General features: G+C 42.6%; 1 protein-coding gene across 1 annotated transcript; it reads right to left on the reverse strand.

The window, feature by feature from the left end:
- Positions 1–491: 491 nt before the first annotated feature.
- On the reverse strand, positions 492–17,999 carry LOC128713392 (protein real-time). Its single transcript, XM_053808250.1, has 8 exons — positions 17,937–17,999; positions 4,209–4,694; positions 3,661–4,125; positions 3,085–3,343; positions 2,900–3,021; positions 1,634–1,892; positions 1,459–1,559; positions 492–668 (listed from the first exon to the last, which is right to left on the reverse strand). Exons 1-8 carry the CDS (start codon positions 17,997–17,999, stop codon positions 492–494), a joined length of 1,932 nt encoding a protein of 643 aa, XP_053664225.1.
- Between the last annotated feature and the right edge of the window lie 4,281 nt (positions 18,000–22,280).

A 22,280-nucleotide genomic window follows, 5' to 3' on the forward strand; every position in this document is an offset into this window, starting at 1 on the left:
TCCTAATTAATTGATTATGCTTCACTCGTTTGCATTGAATATGCTGCAGTGTAATGGTGCCGCTGCGGTAAGCGGTGTATGAATGATTCTAATTTCCAGATTCTTCGAACTTTCTAAGCTTTTTCAGTGTACACGCGCACAACTTTTGTATGTTTTCGTACTTAATATTCGATTCGTAGTAATGTTGCTTTTCAGTTTCCAATGTATACAACCTTCCGAAACGTTAGCAGTGGCAACTAACAGTTGTGATTGCTTTTGCACGGGTAGCTTTGATTTGTTGAAAAAGAGATTACATGGCGGTTGGTGAGAAGTTGTACGTGGAGATTCGTGGTGGAATTGCAATTGATTCGAGTGTGCTACGGTGCATCGGCAGGCGGATGCGATGTCCACGCATCGCTAGCGGTGTGGGAACACTCTCCCGCCAGTGATTGGGCAACTGTGGCAGCGTTCGTCGAGGTCATATTCAGCCCTCGTTCAGTCTCATACGTTCATCATCGAGATTGCAAGCTGTTTGAGGAGAATCCCGACTGTAGACTAGTCATCGAACCTTTGTAGTTCGCCGAGCTGAGAATTTCGTGGAAATACATCAGTTGAGCAGGTCCGTCACAGGACGGTGGACACATCCATTGCAGGACGTATGTGCCGGTGGATACCATTTCGTGCGATCCCTGGAGTAAAAAAACAGTAAGAGAAACAGTAAGTATGACTCCTCATTTATCTAGGTAGTTAGTTAGGTAGTGCATTAAGTTCCAAGTTGTTAATGTTATCTTTTTCTCTCAATCTTATTTTTAAATTATTCTAAACCTCCTTAATATGTTTTCCAACTGATGTTTTTTTCTCACATTGTCCGGAAGAGTGCTCTGTTATGTCTATGTGATGTTGATACAAAAGTCTATGTGATGTTGATACAAAACATTCGTTTACTAAATAAATAAAATTAAAAATGACAGAACTAGACTTCTTGATGCTGTATTACTGCTACCTTTTGAAGACCTTTTGAATCGCTGCGATGAGAATTTCGAGTTGAATGATGAGTGACTTTGGGTCTAGTTTTCAAGACTACGGTTATGTCTCGCGTAAGTGTCTAAAATTCCTTGAAACATAATCCTGTGTCTCTTGAAACCTGAGATGCTCAATTTGTGTGGATAGTATGTGTGAGAAGACACAAAAGTGTTTCATTAAAAATGTATTTAGACGACTCATGGGTCGAGTGATCCTCTGAGTTCCCTTTATACGCTATCCGATTTGACTTGAATTATCTTGGACTGTCGACGTGCTAAGACCCTTGCTATGGGATACAGATTCCTGGGGGATGCCTAATACATCTTATAATGCCACTCCCCGTTCCAGCAGTCCCCATGACTCTCTGTTCCTACCAACTCGTCTGTCACAGTAGGGTCATCAATGAACGTGGTGGACCTTAGCAAAAAAAACAAAAAGGAAATGTAATGAAATTACCTGAACGCCTTCTTTTGGCCGACACTTAACGCTTTGCTCAATTTTCTTATAATTAGCTCCTTCCTTAAAGTCAGGCATATCAAACACGGAGGAAAAGTCATCTGAAAAACAAAAAAAAACACCAAAATTACAGCTAATGTTTACGTTTTCGTTTACGTTATGTTACCGATCGTACCATTTCCACTTTGCTCCAGTTCCTTTTCGGTGTGATAAACGGCAAACAGGGTATCATTTTTCAGCACCTCAAAATCCCAGGTGAGAACACTTTTGGGGTCCGCGTTGCGAATGAGGAGCTCGAACAGTTGGCCCGGCTTTAGATCTACCGCTTTGTAAAGGCCGTGATGATCGTGCGCATGGATTGCGCCGTTGTTTTCCTCGATCGATTCCGACTTGTAGAGATGCTTCGGCACCAAACCTCCTTCGTGGATCAATGTCTGTGTATGTGGTAGGGAGATATTGTACAAAATAGCAATGATTTATTAAAACAAATGAACATGAAGTACATGAAGAATCCGAAAAAACAAAATGGACGAATCGGGCACAAGCGAAATAATCGAATGGTTGAATGAAGTTTTGTTCGAATCGTAGAGCTATGTGGAGGGACCAAAAGCTTGCGTTTGATGCTAATACTTGTACCAGTCAAGAAAGTGGACAAATGTATGTTTGTTAAGGTAGCAACATGAATTTACCATGGGTCATGGACGAGCTCATTATGATTGATACTATGGAATTATATCACGTTTTGGCATGAGCAGCTATAAAAGCGAGTGTTCATCGTTCGGGAGATGCGCAACATGGGTAGCATTAACATAAACAGAAACGAGCTTAAAGGACGAGATACGCTTGGCAATGCAACAGACCATTCACAATCGCACACAACGCACATGACGATTGACGCAGTATGAAAAACAAAATAAATACGAAACACACACACACACACACACGACAATGCACACGAATTTTGGGTGGGCGCTGGGCGATTGAACTGATCTGACGATGGTAAATGTTCTGGTTTGTTGAGGCCTAACGCGCGCTAGCGGAGGTGTGTTTGGTTGGTTTTGTTTTGCAAAAAAAGGGAAGTATATGAAGTTACACAATTAGCTTACACAATGACACGCGCTCAGAAAGCAGCGGGTGTACAGTTTAGCCGGTACCGGTTCCACCACCGTCAGTATGCTGGGCTGCACAGAATGGCAAACGACGGTATGGTTGCGGTTAGTAAGATTTCATACATTTTCGCTCGGTTCGCTACCGCCACCGCGGTCGTGCGGAGAGAATGGGGAAAAAGGATTAATGGGAAAACTGTTGGCATTGTTTTTGGCCTGAAGGGTTAGAGGATTGAAGCGCGTAAGACGGCGCACTCTAAGTGTGTATTCGTACTGAACTGAACCATACACAGCGGACTTTGCTGGAACTGTTGGTAGTGTGGTGGAACACTTACACTGCACGATCCGCCTAAAAAGCTGGGAATCTTGTCCGTATCGATGTACTGCTCAATACCATCTTCCGCGTGCATACAATCGGGTCCACCGAAGAACAGAAACTTCGAGCGTGTGTTTTCATCTGCAAAAGAAGTGAGAAGTTTTTAGCCGGATATCGGAGGGCAATGCTGCATTTCCCACTTACCGATGAAGGTACTGACGATGGTCCACAGGACGGGAAAAACTCGCGGTGCCCGCACGATCAACACACGGCCCATTGTTTCCGGGTAGTTTTTCTCGACTGTTTCGATGATGCGTAGCAGGGCCTTCACACCCGGACGCCACAAGTGGCGCATCGACAGCCCGTCCAGATCGACCAGCAGGCACCAGTTCCAGATCGGCTTGCCGTACAGCTTGGTCGCTTCCTTCATCAACTTCAAGCCTTCCTCGCAAATATGCAGCGTCTGCACAAGGGTGGAGTGGCACAAAAACAGAAACATTGTTTACTTCTTCGCAAGTGGCAAATTCAACTGATAACAACCGGATTCAAGGGCTCCCCTCGTTGACCCTGTTCCCAAAGGGTCGACACTATAACCCCAATAGGAGGTTTATGCACCAAAAAAAAAACACGATAAGCGGCCACCACGGACCGGCGGGGGTCAAAAAGGCTCTTCTTAATGCTGAGCACTTTTGCCAATGCCGGCGGTGTCGTTGCTCTTTGCGCGGTACGCAGATAGTGCGAAAAGATCGAAAACAATGCCATTGCCCGGCAGAAACGTACCAATTTCAGCAGCTCATCTTCACCGACCGACTTTAGCAATCCTTTGACGTCCATCGTTCCGAGCCGGAGTATGTACAAAGGTCGCCCATCCTTATCGTGGTGGTGCCAACCGCCCGGGAAGTACTTTTCCACCACGGCCGGCGTTTTGTACTCGCCAAGAATGTCGTCAATGCGGTGCTCCTTGCGCCACTGCAGCGATTCCTGCAGCATGGCGGTGGCCTTATCGATGCTGAAGTCTCGCGCACGCAAAAACCGTAACAGCGTCTGATAGTCCGGTTCCGGATGTTCGGACGTCCCGTGCTCGAAGCGTTTGCGCAACTGTACCAGCTTCGATTCCTGCAGCGGTGTCAGCTGGCCAAGATATTTCGCGATGTAGTCCGCGTCCAGGATGGAATTATCGCGACACAGCGGTGGCTTTTCCGGTGGTGTCGCATTGGTGACGGGGGTTGTAGAATTTTCCATCTCCTCATCGGCCCATCTGGTTTGTGGAAATAGCGCACAAAGAAATCAAATTTAATTCCCCTCTTCCTCACCGCCTTTAGCTGCACATCTACTTGCCTTTCCACGTGCGTGATGCCCTCCTGCTTGAGCTCGTTGACGAAAAACTCAATGATTTCTTTGCCCTTCAGCGTTGTCTGGGTGTACTGCTTCATGCCCATTTTTTCCATCGAATGTTCGATGCCGAAAAAGTTCTTTATGTCCAGCGTGGCCGTCTGATCGAAGCACGTCCAGTCGGGATTTTCCGGGTGCGCATAGTAGCGGCACTTTTCGAAGATTTCCACCCGCGTGGCGAACGATTCGTTCGTTGCCTCAATGTTTAGCGTGCGCGTCTTCATGTCGAGGAAATTCTTCTGGATGAAGAACACCACATCGACGCCGATGATCTTTTTGATGAGATAGGGCGCCTCGACCGCGATCTTGCACCGGCGCTTCGTATCCCGGCGCGCACCATTGTCGTACAGGTTGTCCTCGACAATCTCGCAGTCCAGCACGATCGGCATCTGCGGGCAGGTAGGGAAGCGACGTTCATAGGCCTGGAGAGATATAATAAACGAATAAGTAATAATATAATAAGTAAAAACAAACGATCAGTAAGCTACATAGAAGCCAGATGTATTGTGGACATTTATTTTATAAAGTCAACCCATCAAACCAATATAAATTCTGAACTGAATGTTTCCCAAAAAACACAAACCACAGAGCGATTGTGCAACTGTGCAAAGCGGTTATCCCGGTCCTTCTGACTGACGGATTCTGTCGGATCAACTTCATCTCAGTTTGGACCTACCGGACCTTCTCTATCCGTGTGGGAGGTTGAAACAAAATTGTTTCGGATAGATGAAGTGATGAATTACCGCAGCCTGAAGAGCCTAATTCGCTGAAGAGTTCGTCCTAGCTCCTAGAGCCTATCCTAGCTGACTCCTAGAGCTCGTCATTGTAGCGACTCCTCCATTGTCCTTCTTATACATAATTGGTCAAAAATCCTTCTGAGCATCTTCCTATCGCACACGGTCATGAAGGTTTTGACAGTTTTGGACAAAGTAAATTTCAGAGGCGTCTGTAAGTACTGGAACTACAAAGGTTCTACAATGTTTCAGCTCTCGATCGCGTATTCAACATCAATATGGCAGTTGGTACTGGCCTCCGTACACATGACAGATTATCCAGTCGGCGGGTAAATAATGTCAAAGAGAGTCACAAATGGCAGGCCTAGATCTCTCGAGGCTTTGATCCAAGATAGGTGCAATTTTGGAAGACTTCTTAAGAGCGATGTACAAATCTGTGCATCACCTCTGTAGTTCATCAAAGTTCAAAGTTGAGTCATCAAAGTTGAGATTTTACAGTGATCTTGATTGATTGAAAAATGTTTGGTTTAGGCCAATAAATGTTTGTGGCTGGTCTACCTCATGTGAGTATAGGCTGATCAAAAGTATTAACAAACGGCTTTATACCTACATTCAAACAGTTCCCCTGCGATCGTGTCCACTGTCCTGGGGAGCTATGCGTCTAGAGAATCTTGAACATCAATGGACGTTTCATAATATTGGACTTGCATTTTCCATTACAATCACTTAAAAACTGCCTCAAAGCCCAACGAAAACGGCCCAATATTAAGACAATATATAAGGCCATTTTTAGGATCTTAGAAATCCATAAAACGAACAACATAAATAAATAAAAAAAATTGAACTGTAAATGAGCAATTATAAAAGTAAACAATACTAACATGTACTAAATAAGTGCTACATTTATAGTATCAGTTCCCACGAAAGCTAGCTGTGAGCTATCGAAGATGTTGATTTATTTGCAATACTTAACTAATGTCACGTAAATAGCCCGCAAGTGATTGAGTTGCTGCGTGGGCCCAAGGCACTAGCAACGTTATCTTTCGTGTTGAGGTGTCACCCCCCCTTCCCCCCAACTCGTTAGTTTGTTTAACGATCGATAAAGGCAAGTTGTTGAAGTTGTTTATTCTCGCTGTTATCGAACAAAAGGATATTTTTAAACTAAATTGCAGCGAATCAGTTGATGTTTGCGTAGCGAATGGCGTACCCTGCAGCAAGCCAATGCCAATATTAAGCCAATTAAATATAAATACGATAAATTTGCTACCAAGCAGATGGCAAAAAATAGTCGCTTACAGACTAGGCACACATCGGTAAAATTGAACTGTTTGGTACATGACAATGGGAAAAGTTTAACCCCGTACACAACTCGTTAGTGGGACATAAGGGTGGTCGCTCAAGTGTGCCGGGTAGCTGCTTCGACGTGGCACAATAACGTACGATCAGGAAAATGTCGCCATTGCCGAACCGCCATCTACACCCATCCCCACCCACGTTGATTACAGTTGACATAATCCCACCCGGGAGAGCGTGGCACGGTGTGCCAAACTGAAGGGCAAAAACAGGCCTTTCGGGCCCGCAAAAACAGGACTCGAGTTCCACCGAAGTAAGGGATGATGGTTTGCCATTGTTTCGTTCACTGCCGCAGCCTTAACCTTGTGTCATCACGCTCACCCACCATCGGAATAGGGCCGAGAGTGAAGGCGGCAGGCCGGTTATGCCAGAAGTTTTGTCAATAACCGTCGTCATTGTTCGGACTATGTCAATCAAAACTGTCGGTTGATGTCCCCTGAAGGGAGCTCGTTCCAGGATCCACATTCCCCGAGAGCACTCTAGAGGGATTTAGCATGCAACGGACGAGTGAACGAGTTCGGTTGGCTTCAATCCGTCTCAAAAGGGGCATTGCAGTGAAAGAGCCAAGTCCATGGTGACCTTCACCCCGGGGGTAACATGATAAGAGAAAAATTTATATCGAATCAGGAAAAAAAACACACACTAATGGAAGTCGATTACAGAACTGAACTGAACTATTGACCTTTCTGGCAGGTTTTCCAATCGGTTTTCATCGTTCCCGGCATGGTTTCGTTAAATGACCCATCAATGAAGCGACAATTAATCGGTGAAAGTATTTCGATCGGTGATAAATTGGTACAGCTTAAAGCACATAAAACACGCATCGCATGCAAGCGGCCCCCCTCCCCCAATCAGCGATAGCAACAATGGAGTGCCAATGGCCAATGCCATCCAGTCCAGGAATGGCGTACCTCCGTTTCCGCCCATGTCAAGGATTGGACGGGCAGCAAAACCGCCCACACCGATCATCAATTTATAAATAACGTTCGTTTGCCTCCGTGCGATGCCCGGCAGGGCGTAACAACCATGCTTTATCGTCAAGTGGCGTAAAGGTGGCACGGAAACCACAACCCGACCCAACAGCACACCCCGGACACGGAATCAGTTTCGCGCCGCGATTCCGGGAAGATTCCGGCCGCACCATCCTGCCCCGGGATGGTGTAGGGTGCGGGTGTGGAAAAATGATACTTTTCACTGTCACCGACCGACCGGAGAGCTGTAGAAGGACAGGACAGGACAGAAAGGCGATAGGCAAGCACGTGGTGGAATCATGCGCCATTCGCGCCCGCAACATTATCTTCCGGCTGGCGATGCTCAACGGAACGAAACCGTAGAACCGTGGTGTCGCTGATAAATGGTCCACTTTCATGGGTGAGTCTTGAGTGCAATCAAACACACACACACACACACACACACACATGTCACCACGTGCCTTTCACGATCGCTTGGGTCGTTTGTTCGCGTCCGTGACGGTTTTGCAAGTTTTGCTGCCTGCCTGGCCCGCTTTTTAGCTGGTTTGATCAATACGTTGCATTAGCCGATTGAATGGAGCGTGTGGCCGTTGTGTCATTTTTGGGTTGATGGACACTTTGTTCACTTGTTGAGCGTGTACGGTCCCCCCCCTCTCCCAGGCTGCAATCGCAGTGACGCCGCTAATCATGTAAATTTAAATGGTGCGCTTGAATGGTTGGTGTACACGGTGTAACGTGAATGGGTCGATTGCATAAATTGGAAATAATGTTGCAAATATCAAAAAATTAACATGTTGCAAAAATTGTTCCACTTTGTATAAAGCTTAATTGAGGTGAACTCGCGTTTAATGCGATCAAACTTTGTTAACGGCAATAAGTGGCATTCTAAGGCAATAAGTTTTGGACTTTTATTTTATGATCGGAATAACTAAAAAAAAGATAATTAAGCTATTTTAGACTAGAATTCGTAAAAAAATGGTGCTCTTTTCAAATTGTACTTAAAAAAACAACTAAGAATTAACAAGTTCACAAACAATCAGTAACTATTCAGCTCAGGCTCAAATAATATCAAGTGACGTCAGAAATTGTAGGTTAAGTCCTTTTTATGTTGAAGTCCAAGTGTACAAGTTCATTGGTCTATCTTGTCAATATCAGTAAATTTATCGATACAGAAAAGGTGAATTCTTCCTTACACCTTCTACCCTTCAGAGCTGGAATCATCACATTTTTTATCTGCTTGGATCGATGTCTAGCACAATGGGGTATTATAAATTCAGCAACAAACAGAAACTGATTTAGAACACTGAGCACAGAATTCTACCACAAGGATATCCATAATATGCCAGCCCATATGGAGGAAATCAAGTCTAAAGTAATGGAGCATTAGATTTAGGCGCAGAAGAACTTCCATTCCTTCTCAACAAGGTGCCAAGCACGAATCAAACTCTCTATTTAACATGTAGTTTTGATGAGTTCGTATATATTGCAACAACAAACCGAACAAAAAATCTTTAAATCCTTCTAGTTACGATTTTGTTACGAAATATTGTCTACTAGACCTCTTGAGGCTGTGTGCCCGATAAAAAGAAGAATAAGAAAAAGAACAAGAAGAAGAAGTATATACTTGATGGGATCAGCAGAAATGGGGAGTACTGCCAGATAGTTGCAAAAGGATAGAAGACCATCCATTGTTTTTATTCACTCAGAATACCCAGACGGTATTGCTTATTCTGATAACTTAACCTATATTACAATTCTCATTAACGCCCATTAAGGTCCAAGGCCAACGGTCCAATTCAAATTTTCCGCCCAAGTGAACCAGTAATTTAGAACCGCTTCGCCAATTTGACAGGTTTTTCGCTCCACGGAGAATTTCACGATGAGTTTACGGTGAAATTTAATGGTCAGAGGGAAATGATGAGGAAATGTATAATATTAAATGGAATATTCGTAAGTCTATAATAGTGCTAATCGTTGGGGAATTAAATTTCCCACTTTTTTGGCAAGACATTCGTGAGATATCCTCAAAAAACACCAAATTCCACGTTGACTTTTACTCGATCACTAAATCGTGGGCCTTTGGTTGGGAGACGTTTCCTTCTCCGAATCGGGTGTATTCAGACTGGTTATTGTAGCAAACTATCGCAAAATTAGAACCCGATAAGGTTAACTTAGTTCGATGCTAACCGCTGCGAACTGCGCTTTGTGCAATGCTTTCGAATCTCGGATAGCCACTCCGTAATGATATACTGTAGTCGTACTTGTCTTAACATCACCGCAAATACAAAGCTTTATCTATCGTGTCCACAAATCTATCATTTACATAGCTTCTAAGCTCGATGTGCGGTGTATAATTTTACCCCACACATAATCACAGACAACCGTGTGGACTGCACGCAGTACAGAGCATGTCGATCTCATCGGCACAGGTGTCATTTGACTGTATCTTCTCAGTAACTCCGTCCACCGTGAACCATTGACCGAACCTTAAACCTTCAAGCTGACGGGAGGTCGCATTTGGAAGGGATTGAGCGTGGACGGCACGGTAAACTTTGACTTTTCCTTTCCATTTTCAAAGATTGGCAAGTTGGTGCGTGACGCGCCGTATCAATGGCCCTTTGGGCACAAAGCGGGAACGTGTTGCTATGCTGGATGGTGTGGAAAGAAAATCGATCCGTGAGCCGGAATGCAAATTCCCGAAGGACTTGTAACCTTTAAGTCAGCTAAAACCACCATCAAGTGTCCGAACATCCGAATCCTGGGGCTCGCTGGACGGTGCTCTGCTAAGCAATTCGCTTACGGGTGCGTGTGCGTGGTGTCACCGAGAAGAAACTGGGCCGGCTGTTGCGTGCTGTTTCAAAAAAAGCAAACAAACAGACCCATCATGCTGGTTGGTCGTTCCATAACGCCTAATTGAGTACGCGTACCTGGAGGCACATCCTGCCCCGTGGTCCCATACCGTGCACAATCGATACAGCGGAGTTCCACCGCTAATCATTGGCGTTGAACGTTGATTATCCAATCAGCAGAATTGACCGAGACGCCACCTTCCGCGGGCAGAAGAAATTTCTTCCACCATGTTGCACCGGCCGAGACCACCTGGCATCGCTCCTTGGAGTTATATGTACTATTTTTTACGAACACCGGATACACGGATGGCCACTAATGGATTGTGGACTTTGTGGTCTCACACCAGGAAGCCTGGGTATCGATCGGCACCGCGGGGGGGTTTTGTTTGGAATTCAATCGAACGGATGCCCCCACAACGCCACTTAACCGAACCCGAATCATGGGGACCGCGCCAAAGGCATCGATTTCCTTCACTCCCCCCCCAAAAACCATAAATCATTCAGTATGGGGGGGGGGGGGGGGGACAAAAACGCAACACCTGTTGTAATCTGCAACTCCTGTTCGACGGACGGTGCCAAAGCCACATCTTAGGGACCGGATGTAAAATGTTGCAACTAAACAGCAATTGAACAGCACGTTCACCACCAAAGCATCTGCACTAGTTCTCCACCGTGTTTAACGGCTTTCCATTATTCAACGTTCGCCGTTAATAAACCCAGGCTATCGACAGGCAAATGAGGCGGTTACAAGGACGAATAGATTAAGCGAATGACGTCGTCTGTTTTTTTCAATCCGTTCCACCGCGTGCGTGTCGGGGTTCGCCAATCTGACCTTAGCCCAACGACCAATCCCTTCAACCATGCGCTGTGTGTGTGTGTGTGTTTTGTGCAAATATTCTGAATGATCTATCATTATTTGTCAAGATCGCAAGTCAGGGCCTGGGCAGAACTACAATTTCCATACGGTTGGGACCGTGGGGGATGCCTTCAATTGTTAGCCCACCGTAGCATTTCGGCCAAATCGCCACGACAAATTCAATTCTTGCCCTTTTGGGCAAATACTGTGACCGTACGGACGGAGGATCAACCCATTTGGCAACCGTTCTATGGCTTCAGCACCCATTTCGTGGGAGGAAAAGTTTGCTAAACAAACATCGTTCGGGATGTTGCCGGCCGGAAATAGGGCCAAACAATGGGTATATATGGGCACGGTTTTATGCCACATATCGGTTTTGTTTACCTTTGCCAGCACTTTATAGCTATGTGTGTGTGTGTGTTAGTCCTTGAGACGCAAGCTTGCATTTTTCGAATGTTCGAAATGTCGCTTCTGTTGCATCCGACTCGATGGGGTTTTTTTTTGTGTGCATATTTGGGTGATATTTTGATCGTGTGTTTCTCTCTCTCTCTCTCTCTCAAAAACGAAATCAAAGGCCTTTCCGAATCGTATTAATATATTATACCGCTTGACATCGATTTTGGCGGGCAAGCGAAACCATACACGGGGCGTGGGGGGGGGGGGGGGGGGGCGATGCACCTGCCACAACAAATCTATCTATAGCATTTTCCACCCGACATTTGTTTACGTTTCAATTTCCATGCGTTAGAGCGAGCATATGCTGGCCTGTTAAAGCACTTTGTTGCATGTACACGTGGTGCACAGGCAAAAGGGGAAAAACAAACGATACCAACACCTTTCCTTCCATCGTGTACTCGGGTCGGTTGTGTTATGTAAAGCAGCTCCTTGCTAATTATTTCGTAATGGTCAACACTGACTTCCTGCTGTGGCAGTGTTGTGTCGCATGTCTTGTGACAATTTGTGTAATTTACGTTTAATAAAAATAGTTGCTTAGATATTACCACTAACTTAGTTATTACCACCACCAAAGATTTTTAATTAAATGAAATATAAATTATTATAAAAAATTAATTTATTTCCACAATCCTAATGCATGTTAGGTATTTTTAAATGTTTTGTTCTGTGTCCAATGCAAACTTTTTCAAATATTGGCCAAAAAGCCTGCATGACGGACGGGAATAATTATTTAATAAACAAATTAACAAAAAAAAAGAGGATAAATACAGTCTTTTCCAAAATTGTACGACTGCCTCTTTTTTTTTTGTTCGAAATATCGAAAATTTCATCACTTTAAAATTTATGAAAATCGATTACTTCTTTTCACGTTACGAAGCATATTTTTAATCGATATTTTTACGTTTATTTAGACTATTAGAGTATTTGTTTACCAAAATTATTATTTATAATATTAAAACGTACTGTTTGTTTATTTACGTAAAAAAACGGTCGAGAGCTAGATCTTATTCTAAACTTTCTCCATAAACCGTAGTAATCAGCGACAGCGTGCGCTAATTGTTTAAGTTTTAATAACCAAATAGTATCAATGTGTGTTTTGTCAACTTTTGTCGAAACATTCATCAACAGCTCGATGGAAAATAAATTGTTGGTGACTGTCGCAAGGTCCGTAGTTCGTATTCGCAGGAAATATTGTATTAATTTATGATTTATAAAAATTTGAATGATGCTCAACTATTGAAAAGCACTTTAAATTGCTATTTTCCTCGCTTATTTCTTTAGCTTATTAATTTCATCTAAACCATAGAGTGATTTTCCAGAGAATATCTGTCTTTCAATCATTGTTACCGACCTAACCATCAAACATTTCACCTATCTTGTACCAAGAAACATTAAACATCACAGGAAAAAGCATACAAGCGAATCTTCCACGAGCAAAACAAACACAAATGGCTCGCAAATAAACGGCGAAATTGAAATCCCTTTAAGCTTTCCTCACTTTCCCCGAGTGATTGGCTCAATCAATCCACGCCATAAACGCAGAGATTGCGGAGCAAATAAAATTACGCTCTGCTACTGGTCTGCCCACATACACGCTCATACCTAACGCGAACTACTGCTCGTACAGGACCAAAGGCGGCAGAAAGATGCTACGGTTGTTGCGAAAAAAAAAACCGCGTACCATAAGGGCCATTAATGTCGCTGAAACGATCCACTCTTCCAGGTGAGTTGTTTCTTTGTTTGGTGCGTTTACGCTCGGCCCCGTCAGGAATGGTTTCACAACGCAGATGGGCCATCACCGCTCGAAGGGGTGGCCGCAATCTCCGTTTTTTAATGACCGTTTTTACATACCATGCAAACTCGATGCATGCCACTATACCTTCCGTCCGTTCGCCAACGGGTTCGCTCTTTTGGGTGACTGCTCAGGGCACAATGTAAAGGGACACAATTGGGCGCTTGTTAGACAATCTTAAGAGAAAATCAATAATGGAAAATATTAAGCAGTGGAAGGGCGGTAATCTTAGAACGTTTTTAGCCAAACAGTTACACACTCCAGTTTAACGAACATCATTTACTACCGCATTTTCCACCGGTTAGCTACGCTTTCCCCATAGAGTACCCACTGGCCGTCTGTCTGGCAATCGGCCAGGTAGTTTACGCTGTGAAGAGTTACGTCGGACACATTGCGGCACAATTTCGGCGCCGTTTCTCGACCTTTACAATTTCATTACCACTTGGCACCGGTCCGTTCCCGATCGAGAAAGGGGGGAGGGGGATGTAACAGCTGACCTATCGGTACGGTGGACACATACTGCAGCGTACAATGCACCACCAGTACCATCTTTGGTTAGGCCTTTCGGTTCTTGTGGCGCTAAGCCATTAAGGCAACTTAAGGGGGTAGTACACTCGGCAAGTTTAAACACGATGATTATGATCGTAACTTGCAGGACCGTTTACTTTATCGGGTACATTACCTGAAGTTTTCTTCTGTGACCATTCTATGAGCCATATAAGTCTTCTGTGAAGAGTCAATCAAAGATAAACCTCCAATTAAGTGAATAAAATTTAATAAAGTACGATTCAAGGAAACTTCACAGATAGTCACCATAGATTCTTTAGAAAATGTTTATGTTACAAAGACCAATTTACCTTATTTTTGTTTTTTATAAATTACTCTTTTTTACAGTCTGTAAATATTGGTAAACAATAAATTTCTGCTGATTTTCTCTAAGCAATTAATGGCTAGCTGAGCTTGGGTTGGCACTACTTTCTTGAGAGATTGATGAATCTTTAGGATAAAAATTCACCGTCATTCAATGAAGGAAAACTAAGTTTTTTAAGCTTCAAAGCTGTGGTCTCTATGATGTCGGACACACACCATGCTGTCGCCAATGGTGCCTCATTGCACTTGGTGTAGCAGTCCAAAGGATTGCCTAATATAGGCTAACAAAACAAAATTATGTTCTAACACGAAAAGGACATCATTTACATATGTATTTTAACTCGATTTTTATAGTTATCTGTACAATTTTAAATCTACACTTTCCACACCGGTCGAGTGTACTACCCCCTTAAACACCATCAAAACAAGACCACAACCAGTGAGGCGATGTTGGATCTAAAATTTATTACTTTTGCAAAACTTTCCCTCCCTGCTGCCCTCGCTGTTGCGGGGAAAGTGCGAAAGAAGGGAGGTAGTTGAGACCACCACAAGTCCACGCGCCATAATGCCAACCCGCGTGTGTACAGCATTCCATGAAAGTATTGTTCGACATTTTTGAGTGACCCAACTCCGCTGCTAGCGGTCCTGGCTAACTGTTGGTCTCACGAGCCACAAAAAAACCACCCCTCCCCCCCCCACCCCACGATGTTGGGAAAATGTGCACAAGGTGTGTTTTGTTGTGCGCGCGCACACGCATTCGCTCGCTGGTCGTGCCCCGTCTAACCGTGAATTGCACATCCACCAATGTGTGGTGTGTGCAATGTGGCGAATCTGTAGTCCAAGTCCATGTTTCGAGCGGTGGTGCAACCTTGAAATCGAACGTACCGGTCCCATACCACGACCACGCTGGTTGATGCATTTTCACCTAAACATCCGAGAGGAAAAACGTGCACATCATGCACAACAAGGATGGAAATTTTTAATGTACACCCTTTTGGGTTCATGCTTCGGGTTCACTGGATAATGGAGATGATCATTCGGGTTCACAGTAATAGTTGAAAAAAAAAGGAATTCCTCAACGAACGATTCGCTTCGGAGACGTCCCGGTGTTTTATGAACCAGAAATACCCGAACGTAAATATGTCACAACAAATTTGAATTTAAATCAATTTCCCTTCGGCACTCAGAGTGGGTTGCTCGATGCCCCGGCACTGCTGCAATAAAACCTTAATTCCCTAATCCAGCTGTGATTGAGGGGAAACTTCTGCAAAGATCCAGAGCCACGAACCACTCCTTTTGCCTAACGGTGTACAGTTACAATGAAAGCAAATCCTGGGACTCGTCCTGGAAATATCTTCGCCCAGATTGAAATAAAACATTTGTCACGTAAACTGCATAACACCAAGCACAGGAGATTGGTGGAAAGCTTTGCGAAGGAAACTTTTGTAATCGCACGGTATGAAGCTGCACCGGACCGACACTTTTGGATTGGAAGTTTAGTTAAAGCATCAAATTGATAAAGTACCCACCCGAGACCACCGAAGCTTCATTCAGGGTGCAATGACAGCGAGCAGCAGGAGACATTATTCTTTGTCACTGTTAGCATTATAACTCAAGGTGCACTCCTGGACAGTGGCTGATGGTGGAGTTTTTCTTTGAAAATGTTATTTTTTATAGTTTGATTCTTTTTCGAAATACGAAAATTATATAAAAAATATTACCTGATCGCTTAGTTTTGATAAAGTTTTCTTCATTTTTCTCATTTCATCTGATGAATGTTCCAGCAACGACCGTTTATTCGAGGGTCCAATTACGTTCCTATGGTTTTCAGTTTTGCGAGCAACCCACAGGACCTTGGGAACTTCAACAAATAAAGCAAGTAGCTCACGTTACTTCCAGGTCCTGTAGCTAACGACAGAACAATTTTAATCAATATTCAATGGCGCCTCGCCTGCGTTTCGGTAACATTTATTATTTTTCTCTCGTAAAACCGTTCGGATTACATCAAACGGTGTCAGTTTAGTGCTTCCGAGAGGAACTTTTCAGACGTTTCTTCGACGATGTCTGGAATGTGGAAAGCATTTGCGAAAAGTATCTAAATTAAAGTAATTATTTCAAAGTGAAATTTATTAGTTTTAATATTCGAAATTACGAATATTCGAATTCGGAATGTACACTTTGTTTCAAAAAACCGCTTTTCAAATTTCATATTAAATTAATGAATATTTGTTTGTAATCTATAGTCATCCCTAAACATAAGTTTCGTTATTCTCACATGATTTTGTTCATGTAATTTTATTATTATTAAACTATTATACTAAGTTGATAACTAACTGAAGTCCGGGTTTGAGTCGTAAAAATCTATTTCTGCCGTTACTGTTCTATTTTCTAGACATTACATTACCAGGAAATCATCTACTTCTTACGATGGAATATGAAAAGATCGAAAAGTGGCTTAATTCTCGGATTGCTTCCAAGAATGAGGAGAATTTTCGAAAGCTAATTCAGGGAGGCAGGAATGAAACAAGGTAAAAAATCATTAATAAGGATGGTAAATAATCGGAATAATCAAATGTGTTTCAAACAAAATTACTAAATATTTAAAAAAGAATAAAATGACCATAATTATAATAAATCTTTCAAAAATAGAAGAAATAAAATTATTAATCCTAATAATAAAAATATTCTTAACCATTTAAAACGTATACTAATTGGAATTAATTATATGCATTGCATTGCAATGGGCAGACGAAAAATTTCGAAATAAATAGTTTGTTAAAAGATGTTTAAATTACTTGTCTATTCTTATCCGCAGTTGTCAAACGCTGTCTAAACCGTTGTGCGACACGTGGATGTTAATGCATGTAATGAATTTGTACAAGTAGGTCATGCGTCTGTGGAATTTTTAGATTGCATAAAACATTACAACAAAAGCAGAACAGTTACAACGAGGTTTCGCCAGAAATCGAGAGCACAACCTATTGCGGCAGATGCCAGGGTTGAGGTTGAGGTTCACAGCAACGTGCTATGAAGGTCATTGCGAACATTCCAACAAATCCTTCGCATCGAGCAACGGACAACCGACAACAGGCAGGAGAAGAAGAAACACAATTGCAAGAAGGTAAACAAATGGCTCGTATCGTCTTACGCGGGACTGATTTGTGGGAAAAGATAAAACGAAATAAAATGATGCTTTCCAAGGTTTTCGGGGCACGTTATCTGGGCCCGGGAGCTAGCACTGGGTCTTCAGTTTTCCCGGCATTCATTCATCTTTCGTCTACTTCGAAGTGTTGCGGTGTATATCGAATTGTTTTTTTCGAAACCATCACTTATTTCTACTGATTATAATTAGGTAAATACGAATCATGGAGAGCTCGTGTACTGTGAAGACCATCAGATCATGCTTTTACTTTCAAATCGAATACTACGACATTGTTTTGAAGACAATAGGCAGACCCGTGGCAGCGGAAAACGAAAATAAACAGACCACCACAGTGCTTGCGGGTACTTGCGGAAGCTTGCTTTGGGCGTTCGGAAAAGCGAGTTTACGATTCCCACCGTTAAACGTCCTTCGGCACAGCGCAAAACATGTGCCACGGAGCGGATCGCATGTGATGGTCAATTTGCCGTTATAATTATCACCACCGTCACCGATACGATTCGATGGTGGCTCTGAGCGTGGTATAGCACCACCCGTGTTCTCATTGCCCAAATGGAAAGCACGTGAGTGAGAATATAGGAACGATGATGTACAGGCACTAAAACAATTCATGTTACGCTTACCGCCACAACCAGCTCGAAAGGATATTTGTAGATCCTGACGGGAGATTCATACTTTTGCACCATGCTTTTTGAAGCTAATCCGCTCGGTTCCGGCTTACAGTTGTCACAAATCAAATCACACACAGGCTTCGGTGCTTCCGGACCAATTTTCCACTTCCGTACTTTTATCACAAACACGTACACTAACACACGGACACACGTTCGCTTCCGAAGCGAAGCCAAGAAGTGATTCTGTTTAGCCGCACTTCCGCCCTTTCAGAACCGGTTTGCTTGGTTACTGTGTGATTGCTTTGATGCACCTTTTTCTTTGTACCTTTCCACACTGTGTCGGTAAACACACAACACCAAACGCAAGTCAACAAACACTGGTACACAGAAACCGTCGTTGCGTGAAATATTTTTCTCCCCCGACGCGTACCGAGGAAAAGCGCACACTTTGCGAAGTGGGGAAAAGTGGTGTGAAAAACTGAGCTGCGGTTGAGTTGCTCTAGGTGTTGTCGTGAAATTGTCACGAACCTTCGCTATAAATCATTCACCAGAAGGGATACATGTTGCTGACGCTGGGATTTCGCTGCTTAAGCTTGCAGTTGTTGACACGTTAGCACCTCCAATAGGCAAATAGTTGCTGTCTTGAGGAAAAAAAACCACTGTTTCTCAACAGCACGCGAGACGCGAAAGACTTTGCTGCACACCCCACCGGAGGGACAGATTGTTGTAATAGGAGCAGCTGAGCGACGACGGTGAAAACATGGGAAAATGCTAAAACACACACCACAGAGTATTTAACCGGGACACCACGAGACGGGAACACATTCCTGGTTTTGTTCGAAGGTGAAAAGAGCTCTGGTCAGGTTGTAAAAATTAGCCACAGTGCGAAAACGGCACGGACCGAAAGCGAACCACCTCGATTGTTGTGTTTTGTGTAAATGAGTGAGAGAGGTAAACCACGGAGCGTTGCAGCTCGGCCGTTTTACATTTTCTGCTCCGTTACAGCTGCGGCAACACACACAGTGCGGATGATTGTGGTGTGCGTGAGACGGCACTGACAGTTCCGAAGCGTAGCTGATGTATAGAGTGCCAGGTTAGATCATGGAATTCAAATTGACAGTTACGTTGAGGAAATTGGAGCACGTTTTGTTGGGTATTTAAGAAATATGAAATTTGAATTTTCATTGGTATTTATATAATAAATAGTATTTCTATGCGTTGGTTTTATTAAATAAGTAAAATAATTAATAAACCGGTATTAAAGCAATTCTGCTTCGTTTGAACAGAGTGGAATGTGACAATTTGGCAGGGGTTGGCAAGTTGATTCTAAAGATTGAAAATAAAAAATAATCAGATATGGAATGGAATGCATTTTCTTTTTCATTTTCCATCCATATGATAATATGTTTAATACAGTCTTATGATTTTGAATATTCAGATTAATACAAGGAAAAAATTGTGTCCTATATCATTTTCCCCTTGTAGATTATTCGGCTACTTGACTATTCTACGACTTGACTATCATCCAACCCATGTTTTGTTCTATTGTTGCTTTTGTTTTGGTTGTCGCGTGGTATAACCAGGCCAGCGGTAATGAATTTCGGCGGCACCATAAACTAAATACGTCAATCGCATATAGATGGCGCTTCAAAACTGTGGAAAAAATCAACTTAGAGTAGTTTTGCCACCAGAGATTTGGAAGTTTGCAATTTTACTATGAAACACTGAATCATTATGCTGTAGATGATATCATCCTGGGTTCGAAAGTCACAATTTTGATGAGGTATGAGAAGATAGATCGTTTATTTATGAATGCATGTTGTAAAGTGCAGTGCTCAGCATACTAAAAATGCATGAATATCGTGGATCTCGAGCAGACGACACGCTACGGTAATTTATTTTAATAGATCGATCTCCTTTTATGTGGCTGCTATGAGTACCATCAGCACCTTTCCAATACCTAATCCTAAACTATTAAGCAATTCCACAAGTTCATGACCGGTAAGTTTGGATGCTTCTGCCTGTTCCATGTTAGACAAGGGATTTTTCGACTCAATTTACGACTTCCAGGTATCCGATAGCTTGTTATGGGAGATTTTTCAAATTAAAAGAGAGTTTTTTCATAATATTTTTGTGGGAACTCTTCATGAGAAAAATTCATTAAATTGTTAGCTGTATTAACTGCCTGACACCTGGAGACGCCTGGTACTTGGTGAGTCGTATACTATCTTGAAGGAGGCGCCTTGTACTTTGTAGTAACAGGATCAATATAATATAATTCGGATACATAAACACTCCTTTCGCATATTTTTATTATAATTGTGAAGTGCAGCAAACTACCATTGTACTATTGTTTCAAACATTATGCCAAAAAAGGCTGTAAAATAAATGTAAATGCGGGAAAGGTTAATTTTTAAGCGACATTTGTCTACTGTAAGACTTGATATCACATAATTAGCTCTTTTAATGAAGTGCGCGTTTAAATACGTGCGTTTCTTTCTAGAAATGAATCACTAAAAATGCAATCCCTTCAGCTTTTTGTTGGATTTTTTCAGTTGTTTTATTTTCTCTACTTAAAAAATTATAATTTATAATAATAATAATAGTTCTTCGAATGAATTCTTAATGTGGGCAGCGTGCACTGGGTATGCCCGCTGCACAACCACCAGTTTATCTCTTAGATCACCTGCTCGAGTTGTTTCCTATCGTGAGTGCGGCCATAATGCATTCCTTCTTTTTTTTTGCACGTTGCGTTGTGTTTGTGTTTCTTTGGGATTTGTGTGTGTGTGAGTTTGTTTTCCATTGTATTGCCTTCTTTTTTTGCCGGTTTCATGAATGTTACGTACCATGTAATTAATTAAGTGTATGCATTATTGTTTATCGTTCGTTCGAGTTCGAACTAACCGCCACTCGCTTGTAGTATCGTTCGCATGCGTTTCAACATTCTTTAATTATGTTATAGTATTTGTAAGAATGGTGAAAACTGTCTTTTTCTTTATATATTATAGAATACATTGCTCTCTGGTCGTATTTATCGACTTGCTTAAGATTTCTTCTGGTTTGTTTTTTTGTGGTTTACTTTTACTTCCTTTGTTTGTTTTTGTTTGCTTGGAACGACCTGTAAAAACTCTTTTCTATGCTTCAGAGCAACATGGGCTGCACGGGCGAGGGATTGGTAAGTAAATAGTGTACCAACTCTCTACCTACCACCAACCCGGTCGCATCGTTCTGAATCGTTAAAACAGTATTTGGCCATTCGTATCCAACTGCACACGCACATTCCGGTGTGGTTAGTTAAGTTTGGGGTGTTTTTTTTTTGTTGGGCAATTGAAAAGTGTGAAAACAATCATAAACCGCCTCGTGGGTGCGTTCCTAAAGGGTTTTTATTTTCTGGGCTCGCACTTCAACTGACTTGAAAGCGGACCAAGTATGTCAACAAAAAAAAAACTCTTGACGAACGGCCAATTGGACAACAGTTTTACTAATCTACTCCACTACACTGCCAGCAGCTGGCCTAAACAAAAACGGAGACTAGGAAACCACCGAAAGGCGCCTTCGGGCAAACGCTTGGTCTCTCGTAGTTCGAGTTCGTATTTCGTCCTTGTAGACTAAGGGGGGTTTTTTATTTTGGTTGTTGTTGGAAGCCGCGGCTTAGGCGAATGTAAGGACCCGCTTCCTGGTTTGTCCGGCGGTTCGAGATTGCAACGATAAAATCATGCAGTTAGATTGTGGTAAATTTGGTTTAATTTTTTGTTTTCCTAGAAACTTGAAACTCTCTTTCCTGTGTGTTTTCGTTTACGCCTCCCTACTATTGTAATTAGTTCGTTTCTATTTTCCAAATCACACACACAAACACACATGTTTTGCGATTTTTTTTCTCAATGCAGGTTCTTCGCTCTCGTGCTATGTAAATCTCAACCTTGCGGTAGTGCACGGTATCGGCTTTCGGTATTATTATCGTGTGTTTTGTTCCAGTTCGGTTTGCTGCTCGCTTTCACTAAAGGGTTATCAATTTTAATTCAACATTCAACATTTTATCCATAATAGTGTTCCAGTGTTTTCTAAACGTACATTTGCATTACTTTTGGGTGTAAGTGTGTGTGTGTCTGTTTCTTTGTTTGTTTGCTTTGTATTATTCACTTCACTGCGCTCCGTTTTGACAACTTGCTTTGACGGGACACGTTGTCTCACTACAATCCCAATTTGGTTTTGTTCTTTGCTCTCTACTCCTTTTAACCACTCACTTTTTATGTTCATTTCATCTTCTTACAGAAAGGTTCTACCTGTTTTACGTGTTTAATGGGTTTGTTTTTTTTGTAGTGTTTTGTTTCATTGTTTAGCTCGTGTTTTTTTTTT

The sequence above is a fragment of the Anopheles marshallii genome, chromosome 3 (genome assembly GCF_943734725.1).
Source record: "Anopheles marshallii chromosome 3, idAnoMarsDA_429_01, whole genome shotgun sequence".
NCBI classification, from domain to species: Eukaryota; Metazoa; Arthropoda; class Insecta; order Diptera; family Culicidae; genus Anopheles; species Anopheles marshallii.